At 43.4% G+C, this 17038-nt stretch overlaps 1 protein-coding gene across 3 annotated transcripts in view; it reads right to left on the bottom strand.

Moving 5' to 3' along the window:
• ERMARD (ER membrane associated RNA degradation) overlaps window positions 1–17038 on the bottom strand; it is a 148604-nt gene that overhangs the window by 56308 nt on the left and 75258 nt on the right. For 2 of the 3 annotated variants that reach the window (XM_077486281.1, XM_077486283.1), the window contains exons 8-10: window positions 11044–11158; window positions 10053–10155; window positions 4591–4620 (exon numbers count right to left, since the gene is read on the bottom strand). In XM_077486281.1, coding sequence (XP_077342407.1) covers window positions 4591–4620; window positions 10053–10155; window positions 11044–11158 — 248 coding nt within the window. The remainder of the gene's footprint in view (window positions 1–4590; window positions 4621–10052; window positions 10156–11043; window positions 11159–17038) is intronic. The other variant, XM_077486282.1, reaches the window with a different exon arrangement.

Raw genomic sequence — 17038 nt, 5'->3', positions numbered from 1 at the left:
TGCTGATAGGCATGTTGAGTCCGTGGAATATTTTATATTTTCCCACATGTTTCTCAAAATTACAATTTTATTATTATTTTTTATATTTTTTTTTTACACAAAGTTTATGTTTTATGTTCCTGGAATTCAGCATATATCCTAGATATAAGTCCTTTCCGAGTCTCGGCCCAGAGAATGTCCATCAGCAGCGGAGATGACGATACCGCTAAGGAGTGAGTCTGTTGCTGTGTCCATAAAGCATGTGTAATGCCGGCCATACACGGTTCGAATTTCGAAAGAATTTTCTTTCGAAAATCGTATCTAAGAATTTTCGTATGAATTTCGCACCATTAGTGGGCTGCAGCAACAGCCGATTTTCGTGCGGAAATAAAATTTGAGGAATCGGACATGTTGGAAATTTTTAGAAAAACAAACGATTTTCTAATCAATGATGGGAGAATCGTGCGAGAAACGTAATAAGAAAAGAAAATGTATGGAGATAAAAGAAAATGTACGGAGATAAAAGAAAATGTACGGAGAGAAAAGAAGATTCCCAGCCAAGAAAATTATTTTCTGTAGCAACATGCGGTGAAATTGAAGGCTTGGTCGGCCGAATTTCGAAAATCAATGGTGGCATCATCGGATCACAAAAAAAACGAATTTTCTGATTTTGAAAAGAAAATTTGTTCGAAATTCGACCGTGTATGGCCTGCATAAGTTGGAGGTATTTGTAAAATCCCCTTGGAGCCAATTAGAATTCCTTGGATAATTGTTCATAAGTTTTCAGCACCGTCCCTTCGTAAAGCTGTGGGAAGAACCATATTCCCCTCTCTCTCCAGGGGGAGAACCCTTGTAGTTCCTGAAGTTCTTAATATCTGGGGTTATTCCACAATGAGGTAAAGGGTAGTGGGCATTTAAATGCTTTAGCTTTCAGAAATTCCTGCCACGCTTTTCTAAGAAGTCTGCTTGTGGGAGTTGAGTGTGGTATACTTGGCAAGTCAATTTCCATATGGGAAGCTGCTTTCAATGTGGGACTGGACACTGTGACCAGGTTAATTATGGGGTCGTCCCCTGAATCCTCTCCCCACCCTGCCAGCTGTGGGATTTGTGAGGCTATGAAATACAGTTCAGGATGTGGTATAGCTAGTCCTCCTTTGTCCTTACCATACTGTAAGGTTGTTAAGCTAATCCTAGCTTTTCTTCTTCCATATCAGATCTCGCATTAAGGAATCAATGCGTTTGAACCATTTGTTTGAAATCCATATAGGGGAATTGTGGAACACATAAGAGTTGTGGAGCCCATACCATTTTTAGTAGGTTCACTCGTCCCACCACTGACAAGGGAAGCTTAAACCAGCTATTACATTTAGCCTTCTGCCTGTCTAATAGCGGGCCCAAGTTCAATTTAAGGTAGTCTGCTGGATCTGGGGACACCACCTCCCCCAAATATTTAAAGCTACGTGCAATGTAAATCTGGCTTGCTCCTGCTGGTAAAGGCGCCACCAGGGGGTCAATGGGCATCAAAATTAATTGGACCAATTTATGGTACAGCCCAAAAATCCACCGAAAGCATTTATAATCCCCATCACTGTCTGCAGTGAATCCACGGTGTCGCCCAAATAAATGAGTCGTCCGCATACAGGGATATTTTATCTTCCAGCGAGCCTCTGTGAAACCCTACAACCTCTGGTGCGTTGCGGATCAAAATGGCCAGAGGCTCTACCACCAAAGCAAACAGTAATGGGGATAACATGCGCCTCTGCCGGGTGCCCCTATTTAGATCAAAGGAGGAGGATAAGCTGTTATTGATACGGAGTCTAGCTCTGGGCCCTGAGTACAACACCTTCACCCAAGCTATAAATTGGCTCCCTAGACCAAACCTTGCCAGGATTTCCAGGCGGTAGGGCCACTCCACACTTTCAAAAGCCTTTGCAGCATCCAGTGACAGAATGGCCCTACCCCCAGGATTATCTACCGGCACCTGCAGGTTTACTAACAAATGTAGAATATTATTGGCCCTTGAGCGTGTAGGAATAAACCCGGACTGGTCACGTTGGACCAACCTGCCTATCACTCGAGATAGTCTGGTGGCCAAAACTCGTGCCAGCAACCTAACGTCTGCGTTCAATAAAGAGATCGAGCGGTATGAGTCCAGCAGAAGTCTGTCCTTACCAGGCTTAGGAAGTACAACTATAATGGCTTCTTGCATGCTACCAGGTAGGCTACCCATTTGTATAGCCTCAGTAAGAGCCTGTAACAATGGTGGGAGAAGGACCCCACCATACCGAGAATACACCTCAGCTGGTATTCCGTCTGAGCCTGGTGATTTGTGGTGTGGGGCCTCCTCTAACGCATCTGTCAATTCTGTCAGGGTAATTGGAGAATTCAACGTGTCCCTGTCAGCATCTGAAAGCTGGGGAAAGGGGCAAGATTGCAGGAATGAGGTTAGTTCTGTGGGATCATAACTCGTTTTAGAGGTATATAGGTCATTGTAAAACTGATGAAAGTCATTTAATATGTCAGAATGAAGAGTATGTATTTCCCCTATAGCAGACTTAATGGCTGTAATAATTGTGGAATCTCCTTGTTCCCTAGCTACTAAAGCCAGAAGGTGTCCTGTATTCCCCCCCCTCCTCAAAATAGCCCTGCTGGTGAAAGCATCTCCTCTTCTCCGCTGCTGACATTAGAACTGAATTATACATAGATGGCGCCTCTGTCCATGCGTCATGATTGGATTGGGAGGGATAAGCTACCAATGCCTGTTCTCTAATCATCATTTCCTCTCTTACTCTGTCCTCCCATTCCCTAGAGCGGTTCTTGATGCCTGTGATTTCTCTAATGAGGCAGCCCCTCAGGAATGCCTTGACCAAGTCCCATACCACCGCTGCACTGGCAGAGTGTCTATTAAACTGCAGAAACTCTCTCAGTGCACTCAGAACCCCATCCGGAGCTCAACCATGCAGCTCTTTTTTGTTCAAGTATCGATCGTGGAATTGTGCTCCTTAAAAACAACCACACCGTCTTTTTGGAGAGCAGCCTGTATTTTTCCTGCAGTTACCTGTGGGTTTTTCTTTGCATCCTGATCAATTATTTCGCCAGTTGTGGCTGCAATCTTTCTTGGTTTACCTGACCATGGCTTAGTATCAAAAGAGCCCCTAGTTTTCCACTTCTTAATAAGTGATTAAAACAGTACTGACTGGCATAGTCAAGACTTTGGATATCTTTTTATATCCTTTTCCATCTTTGTAAAGTTTTGTTACCTTGTTACGCAGGTTTTTGACTGTTCTTTTCAAATTCCTCATGGCTCAGTGTCTAGCCTGCTTAGTGGATCCATGTGAGAGCTAACAAACTCACTATTTATACACAGACACTAATTGTGATTTAAGAAGCCACAAAATGTGGGAATTAACCTTTAATTGCCATTCTAACCTGTGTGTGCCACTTTCTGTGTCTGTACCAAGGCCAAACATTCCAGGGTATGTAAACTTTATCAGGGCCATTTAGGTGATTTCTGTTAACGTGATTTAAAAAGGATCCAAAAAACTATGTGATATAAAAGGCTTCATGTGATTGCTAGCCTTAAAAAGACAGTTTTTTGCATGATCATATTTTCAATATTAATGCCAAAATTTCACAATTTCTGCTAGGGTATGCAAACCTTTGAGCACAACTGTATATGTATTTAACTGTGTTACTGAAAACATTCCTAAAACTTAATTCAAAGGAAATCAGCGAGGAAAGAAACATGCAAGATGATGTTGCTGACCTGTTTTTTTAAAGGTGCAAGCTCGGGGGCTGTCATTCTGATTCCTGCATTAATACCTAATGAGCATAAATGGAGGACTGATAAACCCCACAGATTTATGTAGAGTTCAGACTGAGTTTTTGAACACTAGGAGGTTAGGCTCCACACACTTACAGAAGGTTTCAACAGAACACGTTAAAATATAGCCAGAAGAATAAAAAAGCACCAACGTCAAGATCCAAGTCCAAACTGGGTTGACAACAGCACACTCCATATGTTTTTCCAATGCATCTCAGGGACCAAACAAGCCCCATCCATCAGGGCTGAAATTAGTAAATAATATACATATACCAATAAGCCAACAAAGAGTTTACAGTTAGTAAAGTTATTTAAAAAAAGTGAATATAAACTGTAATATATGCTAAAAACATACTACATGTAATAGTATCTTATGTGAAATTTATCATTTATAAATATACTCCTCTACTAGACAAGAACTTTGAAATATCGAATTATATTTTGAATTTTTTTTGTCCAGCCTGTTTTACATTACCCATACAACCCTATTTATCTATAAACAGTGCAGAAATGTAAAATCGCACTATTACTGTATCTATTACACATTTAGGCTCTGTTCACACCTAGGCGTTTTGTTTTCAGACAGAAAGTCGCACGATGCAGTGATTTTTGCCACAATTTAGTACAGGTCAAAAGGTCACCAATGTAAAAAGCAGAAAACACCTGTAATCTGCCAAGAAATAAGTTTCTGTACTTTGAACTTCATTTTCAAATTTGTCTTGTTGGGCGTAGGTGTGAACAGAGCCTTAGAAGAAACACACAGTTGTATAGGTCAGAAGAATATTTACCTCATCGAAGGTTGTGTAGAGAGTGTTAGACTTGGGGGAAAAACAAAAAAGTAAAGCATGAAAATGGCTTTCCTGGCAAACTATGTCATCATAACAATGGAAGATATGGAAAAAAAAAAAAAAAACACACACAAATACATACCAGAAAGCATGTAGACCAGTTAAGACCACCAAACCTTTAGAGTCCATTCACACAGGGGCAACTTTGGATCTGACTTCAAGTCGCCCCTAGCCGCCTCAAGTCGCGCTACATGAAAAAAATCAAAGTGAATGGATCCGTCTTAACGCACACTACTGCAGTCTCTCTGACTTCAGAAAAGGTTTCCGAATTCTAGGCGACTTGTACCCATAGAATTCAATGGAAGTCGCCTCCAAGTCGGATCTCCATCTATATTAAAGCGACTTTACAGGAAAAGGTCGCCTCTCTAATGATAAAAACTGGCATGGGTTCCCCTCCAGGGGAAAACCAGGTCCTTAGGTCTGGTATGAGTTTTAAAAACAGCATGGGGGTCCCCCCAAAATCCATACCAGACCCTATCCGAGCACACAGTGATGTCACCCGGTGATCCCGCACCTTATGACGTCACAGTCCCAGCATGTGCTCGCTCGTCCCCACCCCCTTTCCCGACCGGCCAGGCTGCGTGCTCAGATAAGGGTCTGGTATGGATTTTGGGGGGACCCCCATGCCATTTTTTCAGTGTAGGGGGTTCCCCTTAAAATCCATACCAGACCTAAGGGCCTGGTATGCTCTTGGAGGGGAACCCATGCCGGTTTTTTATTTAAAATTTGGCGTGGAGTTCCTCCTCGAGAGCTGAATATTCTGTTATTGGCCACAGCCAAAGTCGCCTGGCCTGGGGGCGACTTGAAGTCGTGTTGTATGTCGCCCCAAGTCACGTTGAAGTCACCTCAAGTCGCACTGTGATTCATACTCAAGTCGTGTCCAAGTTGCCTTCCAAAGATGCTCTGGAAGTCGTGTTGCCCCTGTGTGAATGGACTCTAAGGGCATATTCCGAGCAAGACAATGAGGTTGATATATTGCAAAACAATGATGTTGCATTTGTTCTAGATCTGAGGGAAAGCTCTGCTGATTTCTATCATTCAATTATGTACAAGCGAAAATGCCATTTATTATTTTCTTTTGCATGTATTCTTTGCAAAGTGAAGCTTTATCTCATTTACAAAGCTCTGGAGCGAGTGCACTTGCAGCGCATTACATATTTTCCTTTAGTAAAATCAACCCCAATGTGTTTTGGTGTGCTTAACACATATGCATTACGTCACGTGTTAACATGCATTGTATTAGAGCAGGGGTGCCCAATCAGTGGCCCGCGACCTCCTGCTCTGGGATAGAATAGAAAGAATACTGTTAATAAAGGTCAGTGTATTACTAAAATCACAGTGTATATATGGGCATATCTTTTCTGCAGTGGGTACTGAGCTGCTTTCAAACTGATCCACAGGTGCAGAGCAGTTTACCTGCAGGTTACCTGCACTGAGCCGTAGACTATTATTACCTGCGAGTTTGGTAAGCTTTCTGCAAGTGCACCAAACCTGCAGAATATAATAGAAGTCTATTGCAAACTCCAGGAAAGCCAAAGCAGCACTGCATTGCACACATGGTGCGGGTAAACCTCAGTGCATCAGTGTGAAAACAGCCTTGGACCCCTTTCACACAGTCAGTATGACCAATTGGACCTTCCATTCACCTCTAAGTAGTGGCAGACATAAACCGACTTGTGTTCTACCTCCAATACGATCTGCCAAAAAGTATCGTGGGCTGCGTCTGTGTCCGCTCTGCAAATGCAGAGTAGACATGGACATGCCATTCACCTGCTCCGCTCATTGTGGCCCGCGACCGGTTACCAAGTCGGTTAAGTGGCCCTCGCTCTTCAAAAGGTTGGGCACCCCTGTATTAGAGCAACCCCATTATTTGAATAGGCTGCTGAATGTACCACAAGGGACCTGATGCATTGTTTGTATCACAGCACATCATGACGCATGGCAGTGCTTTACTACGTGCAGCAATGCAGATGTGTTGGGATGCTGTTCAAAATGACTAAATCGCAGCACACTAACATATGTAACATGCATTACTGTGTACTATCAAAGCACAGTGGTGTGAATAGGCCCTTATTTGACAGCTCTATACCCAATGCCATTTGTGGTGTTAAATTAGAACTGTGGGTAAACTGTCAAATACACAGCTAAAAAAATATTTTACAGTTTTACTGCAAGAGATTTATAATTTTGTACAGTAAATCTTGTCACTTAAACACCACTGCCACACTGCACAGTCAGGCTTGTGACAAAGTTGCTGGGTCAACTAAGCAACTTCTTATGTCAAGTACTTAACTCCAGTTATCCAGGACAAAGTAAAGTAGGACCAGAAAGCAGTAGAGTAATCTTCCTAGCTGCATAGTGCAGCAGATCTAAGAACAAAAAGGAACATTGCCTTACCTGTAAATTTCATATCATGGAGTACATTACAGGACATAGTCTGGTTAATTAATAGACTGTGGGTTTTAGACTGCTTTTGAAAAAAAAAAAACTTGGGCATACCCCTATAGCTCTACCCCACTCTGTGAGAGCTTCAATTTTTAACAAGCAATCTAGAGTATCTCAGAAACAGAGGGGAGTGCGGCCTGTATCCTTTACTGTACTCCAAGATATGGAATTTACAGATAAGTAAAATTCCTTTTATTGTAAATTGTACAGTACAGGACACAGGGTGGGTATTCATAGACCTTGGGATACCAGAGGTGTGGACAACAAGGCAGAATAGTGCCAACAAACCCAACAAAACAAACAGGAGTCAGAGACCCAACTCAGAGTTCCACTAAAAGACCTTTTGGCTGAAGGCTGCATTCGCTGAGGCTTGGACATCCACCTGGTAGAATTTAGAGAAGCTATGAAGACCCAGTGGTGGCCTTATAAAGCTGGGCAACAGAAGCTTAATGTGTAAAAGCCCAGGAAACTCCCACTGATCTGGTGGAGTATGTACAATTTCCAGGAGGTACCTTGTCCTTAAGAGCATAACCCTTCAAGGTGAGTGACCTTATCCACTTAGCAATGGTGGATTTAAAAAGCAAGGTGTCCAACGGAGTCTGATTTTTGAATAAAGGCTGTGGCTGTCAGAAAGACCCTGACAGTTCTGACAACATTTAAGACAGTGGAGAGCAATTGCTTTGGGATGCTTTTCAGCAGGGTGCAAAGAAGGGAAGACAATACCTTCATTAAGGTGGAAGGCTGAGGCCACATTGATTATAATGTAGTGTCTTGGACACAAGACCGCTTCATCCCTGTGAAGAATCACTAAAGACTCTGCATATTTAGGGCCACTAACTCAGAAACATGTCTGACAGATTATCACCATGAAGGATACTTTACAGTTGGGATCACCCATGGGGAGTTCAAATGGTGTTTTTTTTTTTTTTAAGGGGAGAGAGGACCAAATGGAGATCCCAAGGAAGCACAGGGTGTTGTAATGGGGGTCTAATCCATAAGACAGCTTGAATAAATGCTCTATCAAGTCAAATTGAGGTCAGAGACTTCTGAAGGATGGATAAGGCCAAAACGTGTCCCTTAGCAGTATTTAAGGGCAAATTCTGTACAAGATCTGGAATAATCTATGGGGTTGAAGAGATGTAGTTCTCTTGCACTTGGTGTTCGCCATTGCTATCAGTGAGTGTAGTCTGTGTAGTAACTACAGAGTAGTTGTGCCTAAATGGGGTAAGCGTATTCCGAGAAGGATACATAGCAATCCTGTTTCTCGGGGAGAAGGAGCAGGAGGAAGTGCCTGAGCATCCTATAAGGGCTCTGGGTGGAAGTGGTGGTTAAAAGTAGAACGTATATTGTGATGTAACACCTAGTCATTCACCTAAGGCTAAGCTCTAAATGGTGGACTTTTTGCCACCAAGTTTGAATGTTTAAACACTCCATAAGTGAATAAATTCCAACACATTCCCTGTTTCTTGGAGTTACTGCACAAGGTCTGGAAACATAATGCACCACAGCCCTAAAACTGTATAGCACGCCAACTATACGCATTGTGCCACGCAGAGTGCCAAAGAAGGACCAGTGCCCAAAGCAACATTGCAGGCCATCCCAGTGGTGTGGGGTCTGGTTATGGTTCTCAAAGTATTACTAAGGTTACACTGATGCAGATGCACTGCTACTAATGTTATGGTAGAAGGCAGGACAGAGCTGATTGGAGAATCTGAACTAAAATAAAGAAAAATAGTTAAGAATAGGAGAATTTCTCCATAAGGGGCACCTGCAGATGGAATTCTTATGATGTGGGCACATGGGTATTACCTTTCTGATGCTACATATCTGAAAAAACTGGTAACACCTGGAACTTTACAAACTTATACATTTACCATTTGGCAACCGCATGACACAGAGGATTCTACAAAAGCCTGTAAAGACTTTGGCAAAATATAACTAGCAAAAAAGGTCTCATAAAGTGAGGTAGTGTTATAGGAGGATGTCTGGGGTGTGTCCAGTCATATGACGGTAGCAGCCTATAACCCAGGGTCTATCTACAGTATATCCACCCTGTGTTATTAGTATGTAACATTTGCTGTACATAATTAAAAAATTATGTGGCATACAAAACAGTAAAATATATGGATTTCAGCTATGTATTTATCTGTTTGTCTTGAGTTCTGATCTAAGAAAAAAATATTTGGAAGTTCACAAATGAGATTTAGTGAAGAAAAGTACAGTGCTAAATCTTGCTTGACAGATGTAAAATGGTGTCATCAATATATTTTCACCACTTGCTGATTTGAAATAGTGCTGTGCCAATCCATAACATGCTTTCAATAGGTTATTTTTTGTGTTCAAGGCACACAAACAATGGCCCCTTTCAGACAGGGTGGACTCAGTTCCAATCAACAGAGGATCTTCTCACAGATTCCCTGCTGATTAGATCATAGCAGACGGATGACACATCCATGTCTACTCAGTTTATGCAGAATGGACACAGACAGAGCCGCTCTGCTCAATGGGCAGTCGGGTGTAAACAGACTCTGCTGTTCGTTTACATCCAATTACCCTCTGATCCGATCTGCCTAAATGGAAGCAGATGGATCCTCTTCTGTATTTCTAGCGAGCCGGATGGGACCCGGAGATAGCTGGTGTAAACAGACCCCATCTGTCCATAGGGGTGAATGAACCATCCAATCAGGTACGTCTGAAAGATTGACAGGCGGACCTGATCAGACCCGCCGTGTGAAAGGGAATATGTTACGTTGGGTGTCCACAATTATAGGCACGAGTTGTAAATATGAAGAAAACTTGATATTTGGAAACACAACAGGGTGGACTTTGTCAGCTGACAGACAGACATGTGGTCATGTTTGTCTATTAAATATGCTACAGCAACTGCCATCTTTGTTTAAAACAAGGAATTAGAATGAGAATTGCAAGTAACATTATTTAAACTAGATTTTACTAACTTCAGCAGTGAGCATCCGATCCGGACAGTTGTTAACAGTGGTAAAGATGAGTCTTAGACCAGATTCAAGCTGTGGAAGTATTAGTATAGCGCAGTCTGCATATCTGAATACAGATAATGACAAGAAGAGAAAAAAAAAAAACAACATGATGGCAATATTCCAAAACTCTAGTGCAGAGCTTCAAAAAAGTTCTGACCGTCATCTAAAAATACATTTTGCTTGGTTGTCTTTAGTTTCAACCTTTTTCCCACGCAGCTGTTCTATAAATTAAAGTTCTTCTGGGAAGGTTCCTTGTGTATTGGGGGCTTTTTGATGCAGTTCTATGCTTCAGCAATCGTTCCGTTTATCGGTCACGAACTGCAAAGTGCCACTGGGAAACCTCAAAAGTCTACTGGTGCTTGTCAATCAAGAGATCACTATGATTAACCAATTATGGTTGACCGCAGTAAAAGTTTGCCCACACCAATCAACTTCCCCTGCTGTCTGTTAGCTTAGCTATCCTCTCACAGCTTTTCACAACCTGCAGAATGATTATCTATATGGGAATTAATAGTATTTATGGTTCAATATACTACTTAAAAGAGTAGTTCAGGATTTAAAAAAAACAAAACAAAACAAACAATTCTAGTCACCTGGGTAGATGCAGCATAGATCTGATGCTGCATCTGTCTGCCCCCGGCTCTGAAGTGAGAGCTGAGCGATCAAACACCGCTGATCATTCAGTTCTCCCCCTCTGAGCAGAGAGCGCTGGGCTGTGGAGGGGGCAGAAGGGGCTGGCTCAGCCTCTTAGCGATGGTCATATGGTAGGACTCTTTCCAAGCTTTGGCCATACTTCTCCTTTAAATGCACTAAATTACCTGCATGCAAGGTGTCTGTAGCACTAGTATTAAAACAGTTAAGCACTGTGTGTGACTTCTGTGAACTCCCCGTGCCAACCTTTTCCTTTGTGCTTTTGAATATAAAAATGCTTAGAAAAAGTGAGCTCTTTTACCTGAGTTGTTTGAAGGCTGTAATTGCCTCCTTCCAGTAGGGTATCATATTAGCCAACACGAATTTGGATTCTTCCACCAACTTTTCAGACAAAGACAGTACTTCCTCATCAAGATCTACATTAAGTAAACAGTTATAAATCATTTTCGCCTCCAACTTCCTGCAATAGATAGCTCTCAATAAGGGGCTGCGGGTGGAATTGTTATGATATGTGCACATGGGTATTACCAGTTTTTTATGTAGCATCAGAAAGGTAACACCTGGACCTTTTACAAACTTATACATTTACCATTTGGTTATTGGCTGCATGACACAGAGAATTCTTCAAAAGCCTGTAAAGACTATGGAAGAAATGTAACTAATACTTATTTTAAAGAAGAAGTATTTTACAGCCATGTCTTAATATAATATATTTTGGCGCAATTTCAAAGTGTCTCACTTTAAAGATTTGCTTGACTTCATTTTGACACAAGAAATTTGGCAAGAAATTTTCTCACCTGGGCAAGTCAATAACTTGTGGACAGCTTAGGGCCAACAAAGCAGTGTTACATTTAGTAAAAGTGGAAAAAAACGAATGTGCAAACTAAATTAAACCAAAACCTCAAGGAGTGGCAACCAACATTAAAGAAGTGTGCCCACAAACAAAATAGAATAAATAGTAATGTGGCGCTAACTCAAATAAAGTGCTAATGTAAACAAAAACAATATTCAATAATCAATAAAGTACATAATAGTCCAATCAGTGTAATAAGATCCAAAATTCATATATGTTCAAAAATCACCTTTACCCGCAGCTTCTTTAGCAAGGCAGTGGTCATCTTGGAGGTCTGTTTGGGGTCGTTATCAAGTTGGAAATACTGCCCTGCGGCCCAGTCCCTGAAGGAAGGGGATCATGCTCTGCTTCAGTATGTCACAGTACATGTTGCCATTCATGGTTCCCTCAATGAACTGTAGATCCCCAGTGCAGGAAGCACTCATGCAGCCCTAGACCATGACACTCCCACCACCATGCTTGACTGTAGGCAAGACACAATCCATGTCTTTAGTATGCTTGTCTTCAGCAAACTGTTTGCGGGTTTTCTTGTGCATCATCTTTAGAAGAGGCTTCCTTCTGCATGTAGACTAATTTGATTCAGTGTGCGACATTTGGTCTAAGCACTGACAGGCTAACCCCCCACCCCTTCAACCTCTGCAGCAATGCACTCATAGGTCTATTTTTCAAAGAATCTCTGGATATGATGCTGAGCACGTGCACTCAACTTCTTTGGTTGACCATGGTGAGGCCTGTTCTGAGTGAAACATGTCCTGTTTAACCACTGTATCGTCTTGGCCACCATGCTTCAGCTTAGTTTCAGGGTTTCTGGGGAGGGAAAATGGCTAATTGGCCCAATTTGGACATTTTCACTTAGGAGTGTACTCACTTTTGTTGCCAGTGGTTTAGACATTAATGGCTGTGTGTTGAGTTATTTTGAGGGGACAGCAAATTTATACTGTTATACAAGCTGTACACTCACTACTTTACATTGTAGCAAAGTGTAATTTCTTCTTTCACATAAAAAGACTTAATAAAAATTTTACAAAAATGTGAGGGGTGTACTCACTTTTGTGAGATACTGTGTATATCCCGATCCTTTAAAGCATGTTATACAGCACAGTGCTGGTGCTGTGTCATTTACCCCTCGCTATGGTCTAAAAAATCTGGTTGAACCTGCCAATTCCTGTGACCCCCTTTTCTCTGCTGACCACAGTAATCACAGCTACTGAGTACTGTGGCGAGCCTCAATCATCTGCTGCTCTCCTCTCTTCCCCCCCCCCATGCTGACTTTATAACCGCCTGTTTAAAAAGTCTCTCCCCACTCCGTCCACATTCATATTTACCTTAATCTAAGAACTTCAGCCTTGCAAAAGGGTTACACCATTCAGCCAAATCTTCTTGCCACTGGCTGTGCCTATGCAGTAACACCTCAAACGTTTATGAATAACTTTTATGGGTTCTCGTTCACTCATTCAGCTTCCTGCTCCCTGCTCGGTCTCCCTCTCTGCATGGGACAAGGTCATGTAGTTGCCAACATCTGTGGATAGGTGCTGCTCTTGTCTGGACACCTTCTTCCTAGCAGAAGTGCAAAGTTCTTTCCACTGGTGTGACTGGCTGATTTCCTCCAGGCTTCCATGAGACACTGTACACAGAAGAGACCAGCAAGCAGAGATCCAGCCCTTTCTTCTTTTTTTTTTTCTTTTTTTTCTTTTTTATGTTTATTGAAGAAAAGAAGCATGTACAATAACATAATAGACAATACGTAAATCAGCGCAGGGGACAGTTATATCACATTATCAGCAGCCATGGTTCAAAACAAAATACCGCCCACGAGGGCCTAGCTAATAGAGGCAGCATATGAACTGGAACCATCGTCAGGATTTCAAAGGCACATGACCAGGTGATCGGTACGAATCACTGCCGCTGGAACCATCCAGCCTCTGCGGTAATAAGAATACACCCTTCTCTTCCATTATTAAAGAGAAAACACAATTGACAGATATAGAGAAAGAGAAAAGAAAAGGAAGAAAGGAAGAAAAGGGCAGGAAATAAAGAACATAGAGAAGTGTGGGGGATGTGAAGGTGGGGGAGGAGGGGAGGGGGGGGGGATGCAGGTCCGCCTCTGATATCAGCTCCAAAATTACCTTAAAAAACCTTAGGTGTTATGATTACATCACAGTGGTTGAGACATTATATCTGCATAGTTAGAGGAGTATTTAAAGGCAACCCAACAGGCCCAAATTTTTGTTGCCAGCTCAGATTTGCCACGGAGGGAGAGAGTCAGGTCCTCCATGTAATAAGTGGTATCCACGTTGAGTAACCAACATCGGAGCGTAGGGATCTTCCTCAGTTTCCAAAATTGTGGAATGAGGGTTTTTGCGGCATTAAGGAGGTGGGGCGTAATTGATCTTTTATAAGGGCCTGTTGGCTTCCCCGTGCAGTGGAACAAAACATACCATGGATCATTAGGAACCTCCCATCCCTGGATCTATTTAATCCAATATAGAATCGTTAGCCAGAATGGACGGATCCTCGGGCAGTACCACCAAATATGAGCATGAGTAGCCTCTTCACCGCACTCCCGCCAACACAGTGGTGAGGTCAGGGGGAAAAACCTATGCAATACCACAGGCGTGTAGTGCCATCTGGTTAAAAGTTTATACGCCATTTCCGACGTTTTAGAGGATCCAGAGGAGGTATGTGCCAGGGCTAGGATTTGTGATTTTTGGGACAGCGAGAGTTCCATTTGTAGATCCCGTTCCCAGTTGCGTAGGAATGTGGGAGTACTAGTAGAAGTGAGGGACAGCAGAGCTTGATAAAAATACGAGATTGGCTTCTCAGTTGGGCTAGTGTCGGCAAATGCGGTTTCCAAAGGCGTAAGCTCCGCCAAGGAGCGTAAGGGTTTTGGGAGCGAACGTACAAAGGCCAATAATTGATGATGTTTCCAGTGGTCCATATATGATATGGGAGATGAACCCATGATGGTAGAGAGCGGCAAAACGCCGGAGGGGCCGGCGATTTGATGCAGGTAGATGTTATTGCCCAGCTGCCATGGATGAGTTTGAGGGTCCATATTACCAGGTGGGAAGAAATTGTGTCCCATCAAGGGCATCAGGGGGGAATTATACGACCAACCATGTGTCTTACACAGAGTCCCATACCATCAAGGATGATTGCGTTAGCGGTGACGTAGTAGGTAAGAGAGTCCGGAATTTCCTCGGGATCCACATCAGTGTGGAGAGTTCAGTGCCACATAGGTCTGTCTCTAGATTAACCCATAGTTTAGTCTCTTTGCAATATTTCCAGTCAGAGAGCCTTGTCAACACAATGGATCGATAATAAAGCTTAAAATCTGGCACTGCTAAGCCACCCTTACACTTAGGGCGGGTGAGGAGAGACCTAGGGAGTCTGGGTCTTTTCCTATTCCATATGTATCTATCTACCATAGAGGTCAAAATCGTAAAAAAAAACAACCGGTATCCCGAACGGGACCATCTGAAGCATAAAGAGCACCCTGGGCAGCAAATTCATCTTGACCAGCCCGATTCTGTCCAGCCAAGAATGTCGCAGCTGGGACCATTTCTGGATATCTGACCTAAGTGTGTTAAGCAGGGGTATAAAGTTAGCGCGGAATAGGGACGACAGGGAGGGAGTGAGTTGAATACCTAAATATTTCATGGAGCTCATCTACCAAGTAAAGGGGTAGTTCCGCTTCAGGTGGGACACCTGTCGGGCGGGGACAGAGATGTTTAACAGTTCCGATTTGGACATATTAATTTTAAAATTCGAAACCAAGCCATAGGCCGAAAACTCAGACATAAGATTGGGGAGGGTGATCAGCGGTTGTTGTACATAAAACAATATATCATCAGCGTATGCTGCGTATTTGTGTTCCGTTTTGCCTATTGATATACCATGTATACTCGGGTTGCGCCTGATGAGGGAGAGGAATGGTTCTAGGGAGATCGCGAACAAAATTGGCGAGAGTGGGCATCCCTGGCGGGTGCCATTGTATAAGGTGAAGGGGTCACTAAGGGTGCCATTAATTCGTATTTGAGCAGTAGGACGGTGGTATAAGGCCGATATTTTAGAGCGCAAAGAGGGGCCAATTCCTAGATGCGTCAGCGTTGCCATAAGATATTCCCAGTCCACCCTGTCAAACGCCTTCTCAGCATCTGTGGAAAGTAACAGGGTGGGCTGGGAAGTCCGCCGTACATACGCCATCAGGGAAAGTGTGCGAAGAGAGTTATCCCGCGCCTCCCTCCCCGGGATGAACCCCGTCTGGTCCCGCGAGATCCATTGTGGTATCAAGGGGAGCAGCCGGTTCGCTATGGCTTTAGCATAAATTTTTGCGTCAATGTTCAATAGCGAGATAGGACGGTAGCTTGCGCAATCACTGGGGTCTTTGCCCGCCTTGGGTAGAACAGTGATGTGGGCATGAGTGGTTTCCGGACGAAGGTCTCCGCTGGTCGAGGTCACGTTAGCATAGTTGGTCAAGTAAGGGAGCAGTATGTCAGTGTGTCAGCGTACGAGATCCAGCCCTTTCTACAGTGACTTGTTGCAGAGAAGACCACAGCCAACCTGTTACTACTGACACACACAAGATCCCGCTCCATGTGACATCACCAGGTGGCCACGTCCCATTGCTGAAATAGTAATACTCTCACGCTGTCAATTAAAATGAAATAAAATCTGAAACAACCAACTGCTGCCAGCACCATTCAGCTAATCCATGGCAGATAAAGAATGAAAGTGTAATAATGATGGTGCTACGCTGTTGAATAACAGGCACAAGAGGGACTCCATTGGCACACTGAGATATAAGTGAAGTCCACCTAGGATTCCGGATATATTGCTGAACCATTTATAGGTTCCAAGGTGTGTATTGACCAAGTCTAAACTGCAGGGTCACACGCTCTAAGGTGAGGGGCTAATACCTAGGGGGGGCACCGGAGTGTGAACTCAGCACTTTAATATTACATCAGTTTGCACAACATCTACTGAATCACATGAAGGATTTGGGAGCACTGATGGACTGAAATTGTGAAAGAGGAAGTAAACCCTGATGGGTTTACTTCCTCTTTTTTTCCCTGCAAAGGTAAAGCATAATGGACTACTATGCATCGCATAGTAGCTCATTATGTGTCACTTACCTGACACAGGAGCCAGCGAAGTCGCCGCTGTCCCCTGTAGTCCGCCGCATCCATGTTGCTTGTGGCGTCTCGCAGCTCCGACGAATCACAGCGGCGCAACCGCGATGACGTCACTCCCGCGCATGCGCACGGGAGTCGCGCCTCGCAGCTCCGCCGCTGTCATACGGCGAAGCCGCGATGACGTCACTCCCGCGCATGCGCACGGGAGTCGACAAATTTGGCAAATCCATTCTTGGATTTGCCGCATTTAGTGCGCCTGCGCGCCGCCGTAGACAGCGGTGCCCATTTTCGGGCAAATATCTCCTAAA

This window comes from Lithobates pipiens, unplaced genomic scaffold, assembly GCF_037356315.1.
Source record: "Lithobates pipiens isolate NorthernLeopardFrog02 unplaced genomic scaffold, aLitPip1_a1.2 Scaffold_18, whole genome shotgun sequence".
Taxonomy (NCBI): domain Eukaryota; kingdom Metazoa; phylum Chordata; class Amphibia; order Anura; family Ranidae; genus Lithobates; species Lithobates pipiens.
Note: the sequence above shows the minus strand (reverse complement) of the source record. Positions and strands in the feature narration are given on the sequence as shown.